Genomic DNA, 18,141 nt, shown 5'->3' with positions numbered 1-18,141 from the left:
TGTCATCTAAGTCTTCCATAGCTGAAGTGGAGAACTCAGTGCCTATCTTCAAAGCTTCAAAGGACAGACTCTTGTTAGGAGCAGTTGGTGACTTCAAGTTGAAGCCAGCTTACCAATAATTGCTCAAATTACCAATATGAGCAATAAATGAATGCTCATTGACCATTCATAAAATCCTAGGGCCCTTCAGAATAATGCTAAATCCATTCTGCCTGTGCTCTCTAAATGAACAGTGCCTGGATGACAGCACATCTGTTTACAATAGATTTACTAGATATTTTAAGCCCACTCTTGAGACCCACTTCAAGAAGGATTCTTTTCAAATATTACTGCCCATTGACAGTGCACCCGGTCACCCAAGAGCTCTAATGGGGATGGACAGTGAGATTCATGCCTGCTAACACAGCATGTACTCTGCAGCCCACAGACCAAGGAGTAATTTTGACTTTCAGATCTTATTATTTAGGAAATACATGTTGTGAGGCTATAACTGCCATAGATATAGTGATTCATCTGATGGATCTGGGCAAAGTGAATTGAAGATCTTCTGGAAAGGATTCACCATTCTAGACCATTAAGAATATTTGTGCTTTGTGGGAAGAGGCGAAAATATCAACATGAACAGGAGTTTGGAAGAAGCTGATTTCAATCCTCATGAGTGACTTTGAGGGATTCAAGATCTCAGTGGGAAGAAACTGCAGGTATGGTGGAAACAGGAAGAGAATTAGAATTAGAAGTGGAACCTGAAGATGTGACTGAATTGCTGTGATCTCATGGTAAAATTTGAGTAGATGAGTAGTTGTTCTTATGGATGAGCAGAAACAGTGGTTTCTTGACATGGTAACTACTCCTGGTGAAGGTACTATGAAGGTTGTTAAAAATGACAGAAAGGAGTTAGAATATGACATAAACTTGGTTCATAAAGTAGCGGCAGAGTTTGATAGGATTAACTCCAGTTTTGAAAGAGTTCTTCTGTGGGTAAAATGTTATTAAAGAGCATCAAATGGTACAGAAAAATTATCTGTGAAAGGAAGAGTCAATCAACATGGCAAACTTTGTTATTGTCTTATTAAGAAATGGCCACAGCCACTCCAGCCTTTAGCAACCACTCCTGAACAGCCAGCAGCCATTGGCACTGAGCAAGATTCTCCACTGGCACAAAGATTGCTGAAAGCTCAGATAGTGGTTACTGCTTTTTAGCAATGAAATATTTATAAATTAAGGTATGTCCATTGCTTTTTAGACAGAATGCTGTTGCACACCTAATAGACTATAGTCTGGTGTAAACATAACTTTACACACTGGGAAACTAAAGCATTCATCTGACTTTCTGTATTGCATACTTGCTTTATTGCAGTAGCCTGGGTCTGATCCTGCAGTTTACCCAAAGTGTGCCTGTAATAAAATGCACTATATTATAGGCATTTATACAAATTTAGGGTATTATGAACAAAATATAAATGTAAACACTAATAGCCTGATTAGAGCATAAAGATATAAAATATGCCATGAAGGAATGGATCCATGTTTCAGCCAACCTGGGATTTTGTCTCTTAACAGAAAAATGCTACAGCATGCTCTGGTTGCCTGTCCTGGTGGTCAGCAGTGAAAGATTAGAGATGTTTCACCCCAATTCCTTGGCTATAATGTATCTATTATTCATTCAAGCTTTTAAAAACTTGTAGGCAACTTAGGACTAAATCCATATTAGCATGGCAACAGATTTTATATTTTACTCCCTGACATGGGAATTACTATCTCATTTATTTGTCTAAGTTTACAGTACTACCAAGCTCCTGAATGTACTTTACAGTTCTCATAGTCTACAGTTTTGTGAATAATCTGTGTTCAGCTTATATATACCTTCATGATTTCATAAATTTTTTTCCTCTTCATCATTTTTTTTGGTATCATTAATGTACAGTTACATGAGCAACATTTTGGTTACTAGACTCCCCCATTATCAAGTCCCCACCACATACCCCATTACAATCACTGTCCATCAGCATAGGAAGATGCTATAGAATCACAACTTGTCCTCTCTGTGTTGTACTGCCTTCCCGGTACCGCCCCCCCCCACTACAGTATGTGTGCTAATTGTTATGCCCCTTTTTCCCCCTTGTCCCTTCCTTCCCACCCATCTTCCCCAGTCCCTTTCCCTTTAGTAATTGCTAGTCTGTTCTTGGGTTCTGTGAGTCTGCTGCTATTTTGTCCCTTCAGTTTTTTCTTTGTTCTTATACTCCAGAGATAAGTGAAATCATTTGATACTTGTCTTTCTCTGCCTGGCTCATATAGAGCATAATATTCTCTAGCTCCATCCATATTGTTGCAAATGGTAGGATTTGTTTTCTTCTGATGGCTGAATAATATTCCATCGTGTATATATACCACATCTTCTTTATCCATTCATCTACTGATGGACATTTAGGTTGTTTCAATTTCTTGGCTATTGTAAATAGTGCTGCGATAAACATAGGGGTGCATATGTCTCTTTCAAACCAGGCTCCTGCATTCTTAGGGTAGATTCCTAGGAGTGAAATTCCTGGGTCAAATGGTATTTCTATTTTTAGTTTTTGAGGAACCTCCATACAGCTTTCCACAGTGGTTGAACTATTTTACATCCCCACCAGCACTGTAGGAGGGTTCCCCTTTCTCCACATCCTTGCCAGCATTTGTTGTTTGTCTTTTGGATGTTGGCTATCCTCACTGGTGTGGTTATATCTCATTGTGGTTTTAATTTGCATCAAATGATGTGGAGCATCTTTTCATGTGCCTGTTGGCCACCTGAATTTCTTCTTTGGCGAAGTGTCTGTTCAGTTCCTCTGCCCATTTCTTAATTGGCACATTTGCTTTTTGTTTGTTGAGGTGTGTGAGCTCATTATATAATTTAGATGTCAACCCCTTATCGGATATGTCTTCTTCATCATTTTTTAATGGAACCTAGATCTTTTTAGTCCTGTCTCTACTTAAGAGGCATATGGGAATTGTGTTGTTAGAATGTGTATGATAAAAACATTCCACTGTAACAAAGTACCTTTCTTCAGAACCTTTAACAAGCTTGTTTTAACCTCTCATTATTCTTGAAAGATAGATAGGATAACTGTGTTGTACATTTGAAACCAGTATAAAGTTGTATACAATGATATTCCATGGCAGAGAGGAATTCCTTTAGTTTTGAAATTCTCTCCAAGGGGCCCTGATCTTCCTCACTCTCTAGTCTCTAAACATGTATCTTCTGATCTTCTCTTCCTCACATCACCTAGGCGGAGCTGTGCCATGTCTGACGGTAGCCATGCAAGTAATGATGTGACCAGCTGAGCACCACCAATTTCTGTATCTGGGGACTGCAGCCGAGCACTACTGCCCAGGACCTTGTCAATGTGTGTCAGTTGTAAGTCAGGGAACATGTGGGTAGGCTCCCAAGGACAGTAAAGATGTGGTGATGCTGGCTTCTTGTAGGATACTCTTACACTGAAGTTCAGGACTACTTTACTTCTACCCCATAGTGACAAAGTTTCCTGGCAGCCCCTCTTAAAGAAATTCTACCTGCTACTTATACACATCTTTATGTCTTTGAGGACAGCCAGGATAGGGCTGGATTTTGAAGCCTCGTATGTAACTTTGTTTCCAGCAGGTATGCAGAACTCATGGTCTTAGATTCCTGTCCTTACACCTTGAATAGAAATGCTCAATATCACTAAAGATATTAAATAGAATTCAGTGGGAGCTGGTAGTGGGGATGGAAGAAAGTGGGACTGGCTAGTTGAATGATGCACAAAGGAGTTTCTGCTGCTAGAAACATTCCTGGTGAACCAGTGGTGCCCTCACCATAGTGGGTAGAGAAAAAGACGGAGAAAGAAGCAGTAGCTCTGCATCTACCCCCTAAAGACGTTCCGGGTTCTTTAGAGTAGATTGGAGTCCTGAGGCAGAAAAACTAGTGGGATTAGCCCTATTAGAAGTGCTCAGAAAATTGCAAGAGTGCAGAGATGCCAGCTCAGTTCCACTGGGCAAGCAAGTGTGTGTTTCAGATAATATATTTTGGGGGAATTATTGGAGGAAGACATCTGGGGGTAGGAGGGGGACAGTGGGGGAGTGGGGGTTGAATTGGGGAAATAAGAACCTTTGTGCAAATTTGCCACCCTTTAAGACATTGTGTCAAAGTGTAACGAGTGTACAGAAAAGTGCACACATCTCAACCACACAGTGGTGAGCTCTCACCAGGAGAGCACACCGTGTGACAGTCCCTTGTGACAAGATCAGGAAGTGGAACATCACCAAGTCTTCAGGAGCTGGCTTCTCAGCTACTGTCTTCTCCCATCCCAAAGGTGTCTGCCATTTGACTTCTAAATAACTGGCCAGAGTGGTTTGAGTTTCATGTACATATAATGACATAGCACATGTCTGGCTACCATGCTCAGTTTGTGAGATTCATCCACATTGTTGCATTTAGCAGAACATTGTTCATTCTTACTGCTTTACAGAATCCATCATAGGGTTTACCACAGTTTATTTATTGGCCTAAGTGTCTCTGGACATTTGCATTGTTTCCAATTTATAACTGTTATGAGCATGTGTAGTGCTGCTACAAACTTGTACATGTCTTTTGGTTCACTGCACACACATTTGTGTGAGATGTGTGCCAAGGAGTAAAATCACTGTCATTGGATACATATTTTTTCAGCTTTTGCTGGTACTGCTAAACAGTTTTCTGAAGTGGTTAAACTAATTCAAACTCCTACAACAGCAGCTGTTCCAAATCCTGGAGAGGTAGAACATTTTGCCCCCAGAATGTGGTTGGTTGAGGCATCAGAGGTTCTCTATAATTCCATGACTCTTCTGAGGTAATAAATCATATGGATTTTTGCAAATGCCAGACTGCACAGACTGGCTCTAATGGCTATAGGTGTATGTATAAAGCTGAGCTTTCCTTGCCAAAAAAGTATTTAAATGGGACTTGGGGACTTAGTCTTGGACCAGTAATTTTGGGAGGCTGTGGGAACTGGCAGAAATGTTGGTTTATGAGAGAAAAGAGTATCATATCAGTGTAGTTCTTTGATTTCTGCACCCTGTATTTCTTGTACTAGATACAAAGTGCCTCAAAAACCCTTTTGCTCCACAAGACAGAAAAATTTCAGTTCTGCTTCACTATATTTTTAGACTTTAATTTTGCCCCTCCCAGTAGTTGCTGTACCTTCTGCTATGTCTGAGGGGATGAGAATGGTCAGGGTTAACAGGTCGGATGGAAGTAAGGAGCCCAGCATCTGACCGTGGAGAAGTAGGAATAAGTCAGGGAAAAAGCAGATGCAGGTGAGTTACGGCGAAGGGAAGCTAGGGTGAGCAGGTAGGTGGAACTATTAAGGATGCTATGAACTGGGAGTTAAACATCTCTAGGAAGGGTGTTACCCATGAATAGATGACTTCCTGCCTTTTTACCAGTTGTCTTTCTCTGGGTTGTAGGGGAAATAAACATTGCTGTGCCCTAAACCCCGTTGGGGCAGGAAGGAGACGTGTGGAGTCGGGCTGGAGCTCCTGGTTCTCTTGAGGCTCCTTCCAAGGAGGAGGCAGGAGTGACCCCCTGCAGTAGGGGTTATGAGCTTACAGTCACAGGCTGCTCACAGCAAGCTGCACCCTGGGGCCTTGACACGGACAGCAGCCTGTGTGCCCTGGCCTACAATCTCACGCACCCTTGCCTAAGTTTGGGAAAGAGTCCAAGGGTGACCCTGGAGGGCTTGGGTTGCCACATCAGGCCCGCCTCTGCTTTGATATGTTCTTTTCCCTGCCTTGTCCTACTCTGTCTAACCCAGTAGGTCACAGAAGCCCCACTAAAAAATCAGAGATGGCTAAGGAATGGAACAAATCCATCAAACATATATGCTTTAGGGATGAGAGTAGAGGGAGAGGAAAATGTTTATTTGGGGTCTGAATTCAGTCCCTGCCAGGTATTTTCAGTTAAATCATATACTTCTGGCTTTTTCAGTGATTTCTGTTCTGTATCTTTAATATTCTCACTGTCCTGAAGCAGAATGTAGGGCCTTCCATATAGTGAGACACTCTAATGTAATCCTTGACTTGTGACGCTTCACTGCTCAAGTTTGGGGAATTCCACAGGACTGTGCTGCCTAAGTAAAATTTTCAAGAAGTTGAAAAGTATGACTCTCATACAAATATATGCCAGAGATTTACTTAATTCATTACTGAGGGAACCAGTAGGATGGTAACACATGTTCAAAGAGCATTTGAGGGACTAAATATAGGGTATAGAAGAAAGAATGTTGGAATAAGATTGCTAAACTATGTACAAAATTGGTTCATAGCCTACAAGACCATAAAACAGAAACCTTTGGGATTATCTTTTCTACTGGAAAAAATCTGCAAGTTAATATGGATCTTCACAGATTCTGGACCCTAATCAGTAGTAAACAGTCAAACACCCTCTAGATAGTTAAATATATCCAGTAAGGGCCTGTTAGACAATGTTCCCAAATGGCACCGAAAGGGTATGCAGCCCTCATTTTGCCTTAGAGTCATGTTTTAGATAATTTTCTTAACCCATAAAACCTCGACAATGAGAAATCGAAGTCTTAGAAGACAGGAAAGCAGGAGAGAGAGCCATTTTCAGGTGGCAGTGGAGGAGTCTTGAGTGTAGAGATGGTAATGATAGCAGTTAGGAATTTTCAAGTATTTGCCATATGGTAAGCACCAGTGCTTTGTCTCTCTTGAGCTCATTTCAGATTCCCAGTAATCCTCTCTCCACTTGACGGGGTGCAACAGGCACATGAAGGTTAAATGGCTTGTGCAAGGTCACACATAGCTAGAAAGGGGCAGGACCAGGATTTGAACAAAAGCAGTTTGGCTTAGATCGACCTTCAATCAGGTGTCCAATGGAGGGTGGGGAGTGGGGTGTCGGAGAAGAGAAATGTCTGTAGGTTTTTGAAAAAGAAAGGGTGTGAGTTGTGCCAAGGATTATTTGTAGTCCTCAAGGGCTTTAGCTGGAGCTCTGCCCCTGCCCACCCTGCTATGTGCCATCGCCAGATGTCTTTACTAAGACAGCAGTCTCTTTCCAACTAGTATCTGAGTCTCAGAGGGATAAATTTGTTAACAGTATGAAGACTACAGTTACTTTATTACTTGTAGGCATCTTTGGAAAATAGGTTTATATGGTAAGCATAACATTTGAAATTCATTTCTTCTCTGTTTTATTAAGGTTTGAACAGGAACAGTTGTCCCAGTGGGAGGAGAGAAAGGGCATGGATTTGTGCAAATTCTCAGTCTCTGTCCTGTTTTAATCCCTGCTGCCAGATTATCACCTTGCCTTTTCTTCTCCTTTAGATACAGCAGGATTGTTTCCACTAAGGCCATAGTGGACAAGACCGCAAACAAGTGCAGAAGTGAGAGGACAGCTCTCCCTGGTGACAGAGCGGCTGTGAGTGATCCTAACCCTCTCCTCTGCCCTTTGCTGCAGGAAGTTCCTAGTACCCAGTGCCAGGGAAGAGCCTCTAAGGCTTTCACACTAGTAGGTATTTAGATTCTTTGCTGACCAGATCACTAGAGCTGCAAATGCAAAGCTCACACAGAGCATTTTATAATTCCTTGGGCTTACTTTGAACTAATGATTCCCTGGATTGGGTGGTGGATGTGGGTTGGTGAGATCATTTGTACTTCGCAAAGCATTGTAAATGCCTTTTCTGATACTGGGGGATGACTTATTGGGTGTTATTTTGTGAGAATCAATAGTGTTGTTGAGGTTTTGAAGAGTTCTAGGTGGGGATAGAAGATTGGAAGAAGGGAGAAGGTCTGTGGGCTGGGGAGCGGCCTCTTTAGCAGGTGGCTGGTTATCTGCAGCAGAGAGGCTGATTCCCTACATGCGCAGTATTTCTGGGCAAGCGGCCAAGACCACAGGAAGGGGGTTCTTCTGGCGGTGGAGGGTGGGTGCTGTGGATTATTAGAAGAGCCTAGTCTTTGACACCTCAGGTTTCTTAAGGGGGGAAGGCAAGGATACCACAGGACCTCATTGCCCTTGGCATTCTTAGCTAGAAACTAGAGCCGATCTCACAGAGCTTGAGGGACACAGGGATAGTCACTGGGAACCTCCTAATTTCTCTGTCTCCCGACCGCTTCTGTTCCATGGATCGTAACTCTTCCTCCAACTCCTGAAGAGCCTGGGCCTCCCACCCCCTCCTACGCCCATCTCCCAGTGATGCTGTGTCTATGGCTTCGTGGACTTGGCGGTCCTTGGGCAGCACAAAAAGCTGTAACAGCACTGAGAGCCAGTGGTGTGCAAGCACAGATGGCCAAGGTGAGCGCACCTCCCCATGTCTGCTCCTCCAAGGGGTCCAGCACGGGGCTTCCAGAGGGTTTTGGAATCGTGAAGGTGGTGGGCAAAGGCTCTCTGCCAGTTTTTCCAACTGATGCCCAGACAGAGTCAGACTAGCTGCTCACTGAGCAGCCCCTTGATGGCTAGAGGAAGGTGAGCTTCACAGTCTGTGGCAGGGAGCTCTGTCACCTCTGCTCCTCTTGCCAACTGGTATTATAAGCAGGAAAGAGGACCAAGAGGCTTCTTCCCTTCCTCCTGCTGTTTCTCTGTCTCCACTCACTTCCCTGCCAGACAGCTGGTAGTTTGGCAACATTCTCTGAAGAAGCCAGTTGTGCAGCCCAGAAGCTCACAGCAGTGCTCTCTACCTCCTGGTAGTGTTCTTCAGGTTGGAGTCGGGGTGGCTGGAGGGGCTGGGGAGAGGGAAACTATAGTATGAAAGGAACCGTCCCTCCTTGCCAGATTTTTCGGGGAGCTTTTATTTTTACTGAGACTACTAGAGAACTGGAGGCTTTTCTGCTCCTTCTCTTAGGCAGGGTTGCCCCCTTCCTTTTCTGTGGTGGCTAAAGGAGGAGAAAGCCCAGGAGGAAAGGCAGAGGAGGGATTAAGGCTGCTGGTGACCCACCGCCTAGGGAAAAGCAATTGCTTAAATTCTTGAAAGTACAGCTATCTCCCATTTTTCATTCTTTCCTCTGGAAGAGCTCTCCCCATGCTTTTCTGGAGAAAAGCCTCTGACAGTAGAGTCAGGAGCTGTCAGAGTTCTTAGGATACTGGGATGGTAGCTGTGTGAGCTTTGCATCCAGCACATGCCCTCCCTGTCCTCTTGAGACAGGGACCATGGACTTAGAGTAGGGTGAGGGCCTCTGGAAAAAGCAAGGCAAGATATTTACAGTCAAGGCAATGTAACAGTGTAAAGTTCCTATTGAAACTGTATTCAGTATTATTCAAAGTCAAGGTCACACTAATTCTCTAGGGTAAAGATACCAGACTAGGAATATTAAGACACCTTCAGTGAGATCAGTTAAAGGTCAAAAGGCCAGGAGCAACTTGGCCTAGAGTGTTTGAGTGTTCTGCAAGGGTATCTCAGCATAACCTGTGACTTCACTTTAAACAGCCCTAGCAAACAGACAACAACCCAGCCTACCTGAGGGCAGGGCAGGTGGTCCACACACTAAGCCCTCAATTCCCCCAAATCCTCAACTGCTTATAAATCCCCTAGACAATGCACCACCCCGGGCTCTCTTGTCCCTTCCTGGCATGAGCCAGGAGCTCTGTCCTTTCACTTTAACTCTAAATAAAAGCCTGTACCTTGCTCTTCTACCTTGAGTGTGAAGCTCATTCTTCGGCTTCATGAACAAGAACCCCGGCATCACTCTTTCCCCCTCTTCCTGCTTTCCCTCTGTCAGGGAACCAACAGGCATTCCTGCTCAGAGTCTGTTGTGGCCGGGAGAGGGGGTGGGGGTGGGGATGAGGCAAAACGATGCAGCCCGGGAGCAATGCAGTCCTGAAGAATCCAGCCCTAGGACAGGCTGGCAGGCATTGTGGAGTGCTGCTCTACCTCATTCTTGAAGAGACGTCAAGACTTCATCAGCAACTTGTGTTATGGGCATGTATATATTAAATCTGTGTGCCTGGACTCAGTATACAACCCATGGTAGTGGGACTGGGTATTACCAAAAGTTGTTAAGATTTTATTTACATGGGACCTTTCCTGATATCTCTTTTCTGAGATGTCATCTTGAGGATGAGGGCTGAGGTTGGAACAGAAGAGATGTGAGTCTCATTTTTCTCACTTTTATCTCAATAACAACAGGAATGGGACCCCATAAATTTATACATATCATATCTCCCACTGTCAGTGGATCAGCAAGAACTGGAGGGAATGTTGAAGCCCTTCTGACAAGTTATCTACACTTGAATCCTTCGAGACAGCAGGGGGACCAGCAGATGGGCTGGCTTTGCAAGGTGAAGGATGCCAAGAATGGGAATGATGAGGTTGATAAAGAAGGTCACTGAGTAGGTCACCAAAAATCCTTACTCACAAAGGCACCAAACTGTTGGCCAGAAGCACTTAACAGTAAATCAAAACTTCATTTAATTACAGTTCACAATACTCACAAACCCACTTGCCCCCAAATCTGTATGCATTCTCCAGTACTTCCTGCTACTCTAGCCTTTGTTCCTTTCATCCAGACCAACCAGAATAAACACAAATTTTAAAATTTACTGAGTAGTTTCTCATCCTTTAATTCTCATCCATTAATCTTTACAACAACCTTGTGCAATAAATACTACCTCTCTGTTTTGTAGATGAAAAAATCCCCAGTATGAAGCGGTTTGCCTGAAGTTTCACAGGAGCTCATGGGTGGTAGAGCCAAGCCTTAATCAAGATCAGTTAGGATGAAGGGGAAGATTTTCTCTACCTTTTCAGATCTATTGAGGGAGTTAGATTCTGGAACCAACTCTGCCACTGATACCAGACCTTCTGGAGCCGTGGTTGCTGTGGGAAGTGGAGATTGATTTAGATGAGCCACTTCCTGAAGGTGGTCCCTTGCGCAGCAGAGTACTCTAGGCACCCTCTTCTGAGCTCAGGGGCCACTGTAGGGCTTGAGCCTCCCTGAGACCATGAAATAAATGGTTATGCTTTTATTTCAAGATTTTGTTTGAAAGATCCTGTTGCTTTTTTAAAAAAGTTTGAAAACTATTGGACTAAAGACCTGAAGGGCCTTTTTTTTTTGGTATCATTAATATACAGTCACATGAGCAACATTGTGGTTACTAGATTCCCCCCATTATCAAGTCCCCACCACATACCCCATTACAGTCACTGTCCATCAGTGTAGTAAGATGCTATAGAATTACTACTTGGCTTCTCTGTGCTATACTGTCTTCCCTGTGCCCCCTCCTACTTTATGTGTGCTAATCGTAATGCCCCTTTTCCCCTTTATCCCTCACTCCCCCCCTCTAGTCCCTTTCCCTTTAGTAACCATTAGTCCATTCTTGGGTTCTGTGAGTCTGCTGCTGTTTTGTTCCTTCGGTTTTTGCTTTGTTCTTATACTCCATAGATGAGTGAAATCATTTGGTACTTGTCTTTCTCCCCCTGGCTGGCTTATTTCACTGAGCGTAATACCTTCTAGCTCCATCCATGTTGTTGCAAATGGTAGGATTTGTTTTCTTCTGATGGCTGAATAATATTCCATCGTGTATATGTACCACATCTTCTTTATCCATTCATCTACTGATGGATGCTTACATTGATTCCATACCTGGGCTATTGTAAATACTGCTGCAATAAACATAGGGGTGCATATGTCCTATTGAAACTGGGATCCTGTATTCATAGGGTAAATTCCTAGAAGTGGAATTCCTGGGTCAACTGGTATTTCTATTTTTAGTTTTTTGAGGAACCTCCATACTACTTTCCACAATCGTTGAACTATTTTACATCCCCACCAGCAGTGTAGGAGGGTTCCCCTTTCTCTGCATCCTTGCCAGCATTTATTGTTCCTATTCTTTTCTGTGTTGGCCAACCTAACTGATGGAGGTGATACCTCATTGTGGTTTTAATTTGCATTTCCCTGATAATTAGTGATGTGGAGCATCTTTTCATGTGCCTGTTGGCCATCTGATTTTATTCTCTGGAGAAGTGTCTATTCATATCCTCCACCCATTTTTTAATAGGGTTATTTGCTTTTTGGGTGTTGAGGCATGTGAGTTCTTTATGTATTTTGGATGTTAATCCCTTGTTGGATATGTCATTTACAAATGTATTCTCCCATACTGTAGGATACCTTTTTGTTCTGCTGATGGTGTCCTTTGCTGTACAGAAGCGTTCTAGCATGATATAGTCCCATTTCTTCATTTTTTATTTTTGTTTCCCTTGCCCAAGGAGATGCATTCAGGAAAAAGTTGCTCATGTTTATATTCAGAAGATTTTTGCCTATGTTTTCTTCTAAGAGTTATGGTTTCATGACTTATGTTCAGGTCTTTGATCCATTTCGAGTTTACTTTTGTGTATGGGTTAGACAATAATACAGTTTCATTCTCTTGCATATGGCTGTCCAGTTTTGCCAACAGCAGCTGTTGAAGGGGCTGTCATTTCCCCATTGTATATCCATGGCTCCTTTATCATATATTAATTGACCATATATGGTTGGGTTTATATCAGGGCTTTCTAGTCTGTTCCATTGGTCTATGGGTCTTTTCTTGTGCTGGTATCAAATTGTCTTGATTACTATAGCTTTGTATTAGAGCTTGAAGTTGTGGAGCGTAATTCCCCCTGCTTTATTCTTCCTTCTCAGGATTGCTTTGGCTACTTGGGGTCTTTGGTGGTTCCATATGAATTTTAGGACGATTTTCTCTAGTTTGTTGAAGAATGCTATTATTTTGATAGGAATTACATTGGATCTATAGATTGCTTTAGGCAGGATGGTCATTTTGACAATATTAATTCTTCCTATCCATGAGCACAGGATGTGTTTCCATTTATTGGTATCTTCTTTAATTTCTCCCATGAGTGTCTTGTAGTTTTCAGAGTATAGGTCTTTCACTTTCTTGGTTAGGTTTATTCCTAGGTATTCTTTTTGATGCAATTGTGAATGGAGTTGTTTTCCTGATTTCTCTCTCTGCTATTTCATTGTTAGTGTATAGGACTGCCACAGATTTCTGTGTATTAATTTTTTATCCCACAACTTTGCTGAATTCAGATATTAGATCTAGTACTTTTGGAGTGGATTCCTTAGGCTTTTTTATGTACAATATCATGTCATCTGCAAACAGGAACAGTCTAACTTCTTCCTTGCTAATCTGGATGCCTTTTATTTCTTTGTGTTGTCTGATTGCTGTGGCTAGGACCTCCAGTACTATGTTAAATAGAAGGGGCGAGAGTGGGCATCCTTGTCTTGTTCCCAATCTTAAAGGAAAAGCTTTCAGCTTCTCACTGTTAAGTATAATGTTGGCTGTGGGTTTGTCATATATGGTCTTTATTATATCGAGGTACTTGCCCTCTATACCCATTTTGTTGAGTTTTTATCATGAATGGATGTTGAATTTTGTCAAATGCTTTTTCAGCATCTATGGAGATGCTTATGTGGTTTTTGTCCTTTTTGTTGATGTGGTAGGTGATGTTGATGGATTTTCGAATGTTGTACCATCCTTGCATCCCTGGTATAAATCCTACTTCATCATGATGGATGATCTTTTTGATGTATTTATGAATTCAGTTTGCTAATATTTTGTTGAGTATTTTTGCATCTATGTTCATCAGGGATATTGGTCTGTAATTTTCTTTTTTTGTGCTTGAAGGTTCCTCCAAGTCCGGCTTGGGAACTATGGCTTTGAGGACTTGAAAAACTGAAATTTCTTTCATGTTTTTATGTTGATATCTACAGACTTTCTTAATACACTTAGATTCTTGCAAAGTATAATGTCTAGCAAATTATATTGACATTTTACACAAAACTTCTATATCATTTTTAAATGTTTCCAAATAGAACTAAATGTCATAGCAACTTGATAAACAAAATCAATTAAAAAATTCAAAGGGCAGTTCATTTTTATTTCTTATTTTTTTTATTTTGGTATCATTAATCTACAATTACATGAGGAACAGTATGTTTACTAGGCTCCCCCCTTCACCTTGTAAATAGTGCTGCGATAAACACAGGGGTGCATCTGTCTTTTTCAAACTGGGCTGCTGTATTCTTAGGGTAAATTCCTAGACGTGGAATTCCTTGAGCTTTTTGAGGAACCTCCATATTGCTTTCCACAATGGTTGAACTAATTTACATTTCCACCAGCAGTGTAGGAGGATTCCCCTTTCTCCACAACCTTGCCAACATTTGTTGTTGTTTGTCTTTTGGATGGTGGCGATTCTTACTGGTGTGAGGTGATATCTCATTGTGGTTTTAATTTGCATTTCTATGAAGACAAGCAATGTGCAGCATCTTTTCATGTGTCTGTTGGCCATCTGAATTTCTTCTTTGGAGAACTGTTCAGCTCCTCTGTCCATTTTTTAATCAGATTATTTGCTTTTTGTTTGTTGAGGTGCATGAGCTCTTTATATATTTTGGATGTCAACCCTTTATCGGATCTGTCATTTATGAAAATATTCTCCCATACTATATGGTACCTTTTTGTTCTATTGGTGGTGTATCAGACAAAATAGACTTCAAAACAAAGAAAGTAACAGGAGATAAAGGACATTACATAATGATAAAGGTCCAATAAGAGGATATAACCATTACAAATATATATGCAACCAATACAGGAGCACCAACATATGTGAAACAAATAATAACAGAGTTAAAGGAGGAAATAGAATGCAATGCATTCATTTTAGGAGACTTCAACACACCACTCACTCCAAAGGACAGATCCACCAGACAGAAAATAAGTTAGGACACAGAGGCACTGAACAACACACTAGAACAGATGGACCTAATAGACACCTATAGAACTCTACATCCAAAAGCAACAGAATACACATTCTTCTCAAGTGCACATGCAACATTCCCCAGAATAGACCACATACTATGCAACAAAAAGAGCCTCAGTACATTCAAAAAGACTGAAATTCTACCAACCAACTTTTCAGACCACAAAGATATAAAATTTAGAAATAAATTGTACAAAGAAAGCAAAAAGGCTCACAAACATATGGAGGCTTAACAACATGCTCCTAAATAATCAATGGACCAACCACCAAATGAAAACAGAGATCAAGCAATATTTGGAAACAAATGACAACAACACAAAGCCCCAACTTCTCTGGGACGAAGAGAAAGCAGTCTTAAGAGGAAAGTATATAGCAATCCAGGCATATTTAAAGAAGGAAGAACAATCCCAAATGAATAGTCTAAAGTCACAATTATTGAAATTGGAAAAACAAGAACAAATGAGGCCTAAAGTCAGCAGAAGGAGGGACATAATAAAGATCAGAGAAGAAATAAATAAAATTGAGAATAAAACAATAGAAAAAATCAATGAAACCAAGAACTGGTTCTTTGAGAAAATAAACAAAATAGATAAGCCTGTAGCTAGACTTATTAATAGAAAAAGAGAATCAACACACATCAACAGAATCAGAAAAGAGAATGGAAAAATTACGACAAGACTCCAGAGAAATACAAAGAATTATTAGAGAATACTATGAAAACCTATATGCTAACAAGCTGGAAAACCTAGAAAAAATGGACAACTTCCTAGAAAAATACAACCTTCCAAGACTGACCAAGAAAGAAACAGAAAATCTAAACAGACCAATTACCAGCAAAGAAATTGAAGTTGTAATCAAAAAACTACACAAGAGCAAAATCCCCAGGCCAGATGGATTTACCTTAGAATTTTATCAGACATAGAGAGACGATATAATACCCATTCTCCTTAAAGTTTTCCAAAACACAGAAGAGGAGGGAATACTCCCAAACTCATTCTGTGAAGCCAACATCACTCTAATACCAAAACCAGGCAAAGGCCCCACCAAAAAAGAAAATTACAGACCGATATCCCTGATGAATGTAGATGCAAAAATATTCAACAAAATATTAGCAAACCGAATTCAGAATTACATCAAGAGGATCATACACCATGACCAAGTGGGATTCATCACAGGGATGCAGGGATGGTACAACATTCGAAAACCCATCAACATCATCTACCACATCAACAAAAAGAAGGACAAAAACCACATGATCATCTCCATAGATGCTGAAAAAGCATTTGACAAAATTCAACATCCATTCATGATAAAAACTCTCAACAAAATGGGCATAAAGGGCAAGCACCTCAATATAATAAAGACCATATATGATAAATCCACATCCAACATCATAATGAACAGGGAGAAGCTGAAAGCTTTTCCTCTAAGATCGGGAACAAATGAGGGATGCCCAGTCTCCCCACTGTTATTCAACATAGTACTGGAGGTCCTAGCCATGGCAATTAGACAAAACAAATAAATACAAGGAATCCAGATTGGTAAAGAAGAAGTTAAACTGTCACTATTTGCAGATGACATGATATTGTACATAAAAAACCCTAAAGACTCCACTCCTAAACTACTAGAACTAATATTGGAATTCAGCAAAGTTGCAGAATACAAAATTAATACACAGAAATCTGTGGCTTTCCTATACACTAACAATGAACCAATAGAAAGAGAAATCAGGAAAACAATTCCATTCACAACTGCATCAAAAAGAATAAAATACCTAGGAATAAACCTAACCAAGGAAGTGAAAGACCTATACCCTGAAAACTATAAGACACTCTTAAGAGAAATTAAAGAAGACACTAACAAATGGAAACTCATCCCATGCTCTTGGCAAGGAAGAATTAATATCGTCAAATTGGCCATCCTGCCCAAAGCAATATACAGATTTCGATTCAATCCCTATCAAACTACCAACAGCATTCTTCAACGAACTGGAACAAATAGTTCAAAAATTCATAAGGAACCACCAAAGACCTCGAATAGCCAAAGCAATCCTGAGAAGAAAGAATAAAGTGGTGGGGATCTCGCTCCCCAACTTTAAGCTCTATTACAAAGCCACAATAATCAAGACAATTTGGTACTGGCACAAGAACTAAGCCACAGACCAGTGAAACAGATTAGAGACTCCAGACATTAACCCAAACATATATGGTCAATATATGGATAAAGGAGCCATGGACATACAATGGGGAAATGACAGCCTCTTTACAGTTGGTGCTGGCAAAACTGGACAGCTACAAGTTAGAGAATGAAACTGGATCATTGTCTAACACCATACACAAAAGTAAATTCGAAATGGATCGAAGACCTGAATGTAAGTCATGAAAACATAAAACTCTTAGAAAAAAACATAGGCAAAAATCTCTTGGACCTAAACATAAGTGACTTCTTCATGAACATATCTACCTGGGCAAGGGAAACAAAAGTAAAAATGAACAAATGGGACTATATCTAGCTGAAAAGCTTCTGTACAGCAAAGGACACCAGTACTGCACACCTGCTTTTTTCTCCCTGTTGTTTGCATGAAATTTATTTTTCCATCCCTTGACTTTTAGTCTGTGCATGTCTTTGGGTTTGAGGTGAGTCTCTTGTAAGCAGCATATAGATGGGTCTTACTTTTTATCCATTCTATTACTCTGTGTCTTTTGATTGGTGCATTCAGTCCATTTACATTTAGGGTGATTATTGAAAGATATGTACTTACTGCCATTGCAGTCTTTAGATTTGTGATTACCAAAGGTTGAAGGTTAGCTTCTTTACTATCTTACTGTCTAAATTAACTCGCTTATTGAGCTATTATAAGCACAGGCTGATGATTATTTCTCTCCCTTCTTATTCCTCCTCCTCCATTCTTTATATGTTGGGTGTTTAATTCTGTGCTCTTTTGTGTGTCCTTTGACTGCTTTTATGGGTAGTTGATTTTATTTTTTGCCTTTAGTTAGTATTTGGTTGGTCTGCTTTCTTTGCTGTGATTTTATTTTCTCTGGTGACATCTATTTAGCCTTAGGAGTGCTCCCATCTACAGCAATCCCTCTAAAATACCCTGTAGAGGTGGTTTGTGGGAGGCAAATTCCCTCAACTTTTGCTTGTCTGGGAAATGTTTAATCCTTCCTTCATAATTAAATGATAATCATGCTGGATACATTATTCTTGGTTCAAGACTGTTCTGTTTCATTGCCTTAAATATATCATGCCATTCTCTTCTGACCTGGATCTGTTGAGAAGTCTAATGATAGCCTGATGGGTTTTCCTTTGTAAGTGACCTTTTTCCTCTCTCTGGCTGCCTTTAATACTCTGTCCTTGTCGTTGATCTTTGCCGTTTTAATTATTATGTGTC

At 41.0% G+C, this 18,141-nt stretch overlaps 1 protein-coding gene and 1 long non-coding RNA gene across 2 annotated transcripts in view; both read left to right on the top strand.

Moving 5' to 3' along the window:
• Nucleotides 1–18,141, top strand: part of LOC118970647 (uncharacterized) — a 455,888-nt gene that overhangs the window by 338,230 nt on the left and 99,517 nt on the right. The window lies entirely within an intron of this gene.
• Nucleotides 1–18,141, top strand: part of RBMS2 (RNA binding motif single stranded interacting protein 2) — a 67,585-nt gene that overhangs the window by 40,284 nt on the left and 9,160 nt on the right. Inside the window, 4 exon segments of the mRNA XM_073215759.1 lie at nucleotides 3,315–3,391; nucleotides 7,330–7,423; nucleotides 8,099–8,302; nucleotides 10,125–10,276. Coding sequence (XP_073071860.1) covers nucleotides 3,315–3,391; nucleotides 7,330–7,423; nucleotides 8,099–8,302; nucleotides 10,125–10,276 — 527 coding nt within the window.

The sequence above is a fragment of the Manis javanica genome, chromosome 11, assembly GCF_040802235.1.
Source record: "Manis javanica isolate MJ-LG chromosome 11, MJ_LKY, whole genome shotgun sequence".
Lineage (NCBI taxonomy): Eukaryota > Metazoa > Chordata > Mammalia > Pholidota > Manidae > Manis > Manis javanica.
The sequence above is the reverse complement of the archived record's forward strand: the minus strand, read 5'-3'. Positions and strand labels throughout refer to the sequence as shown.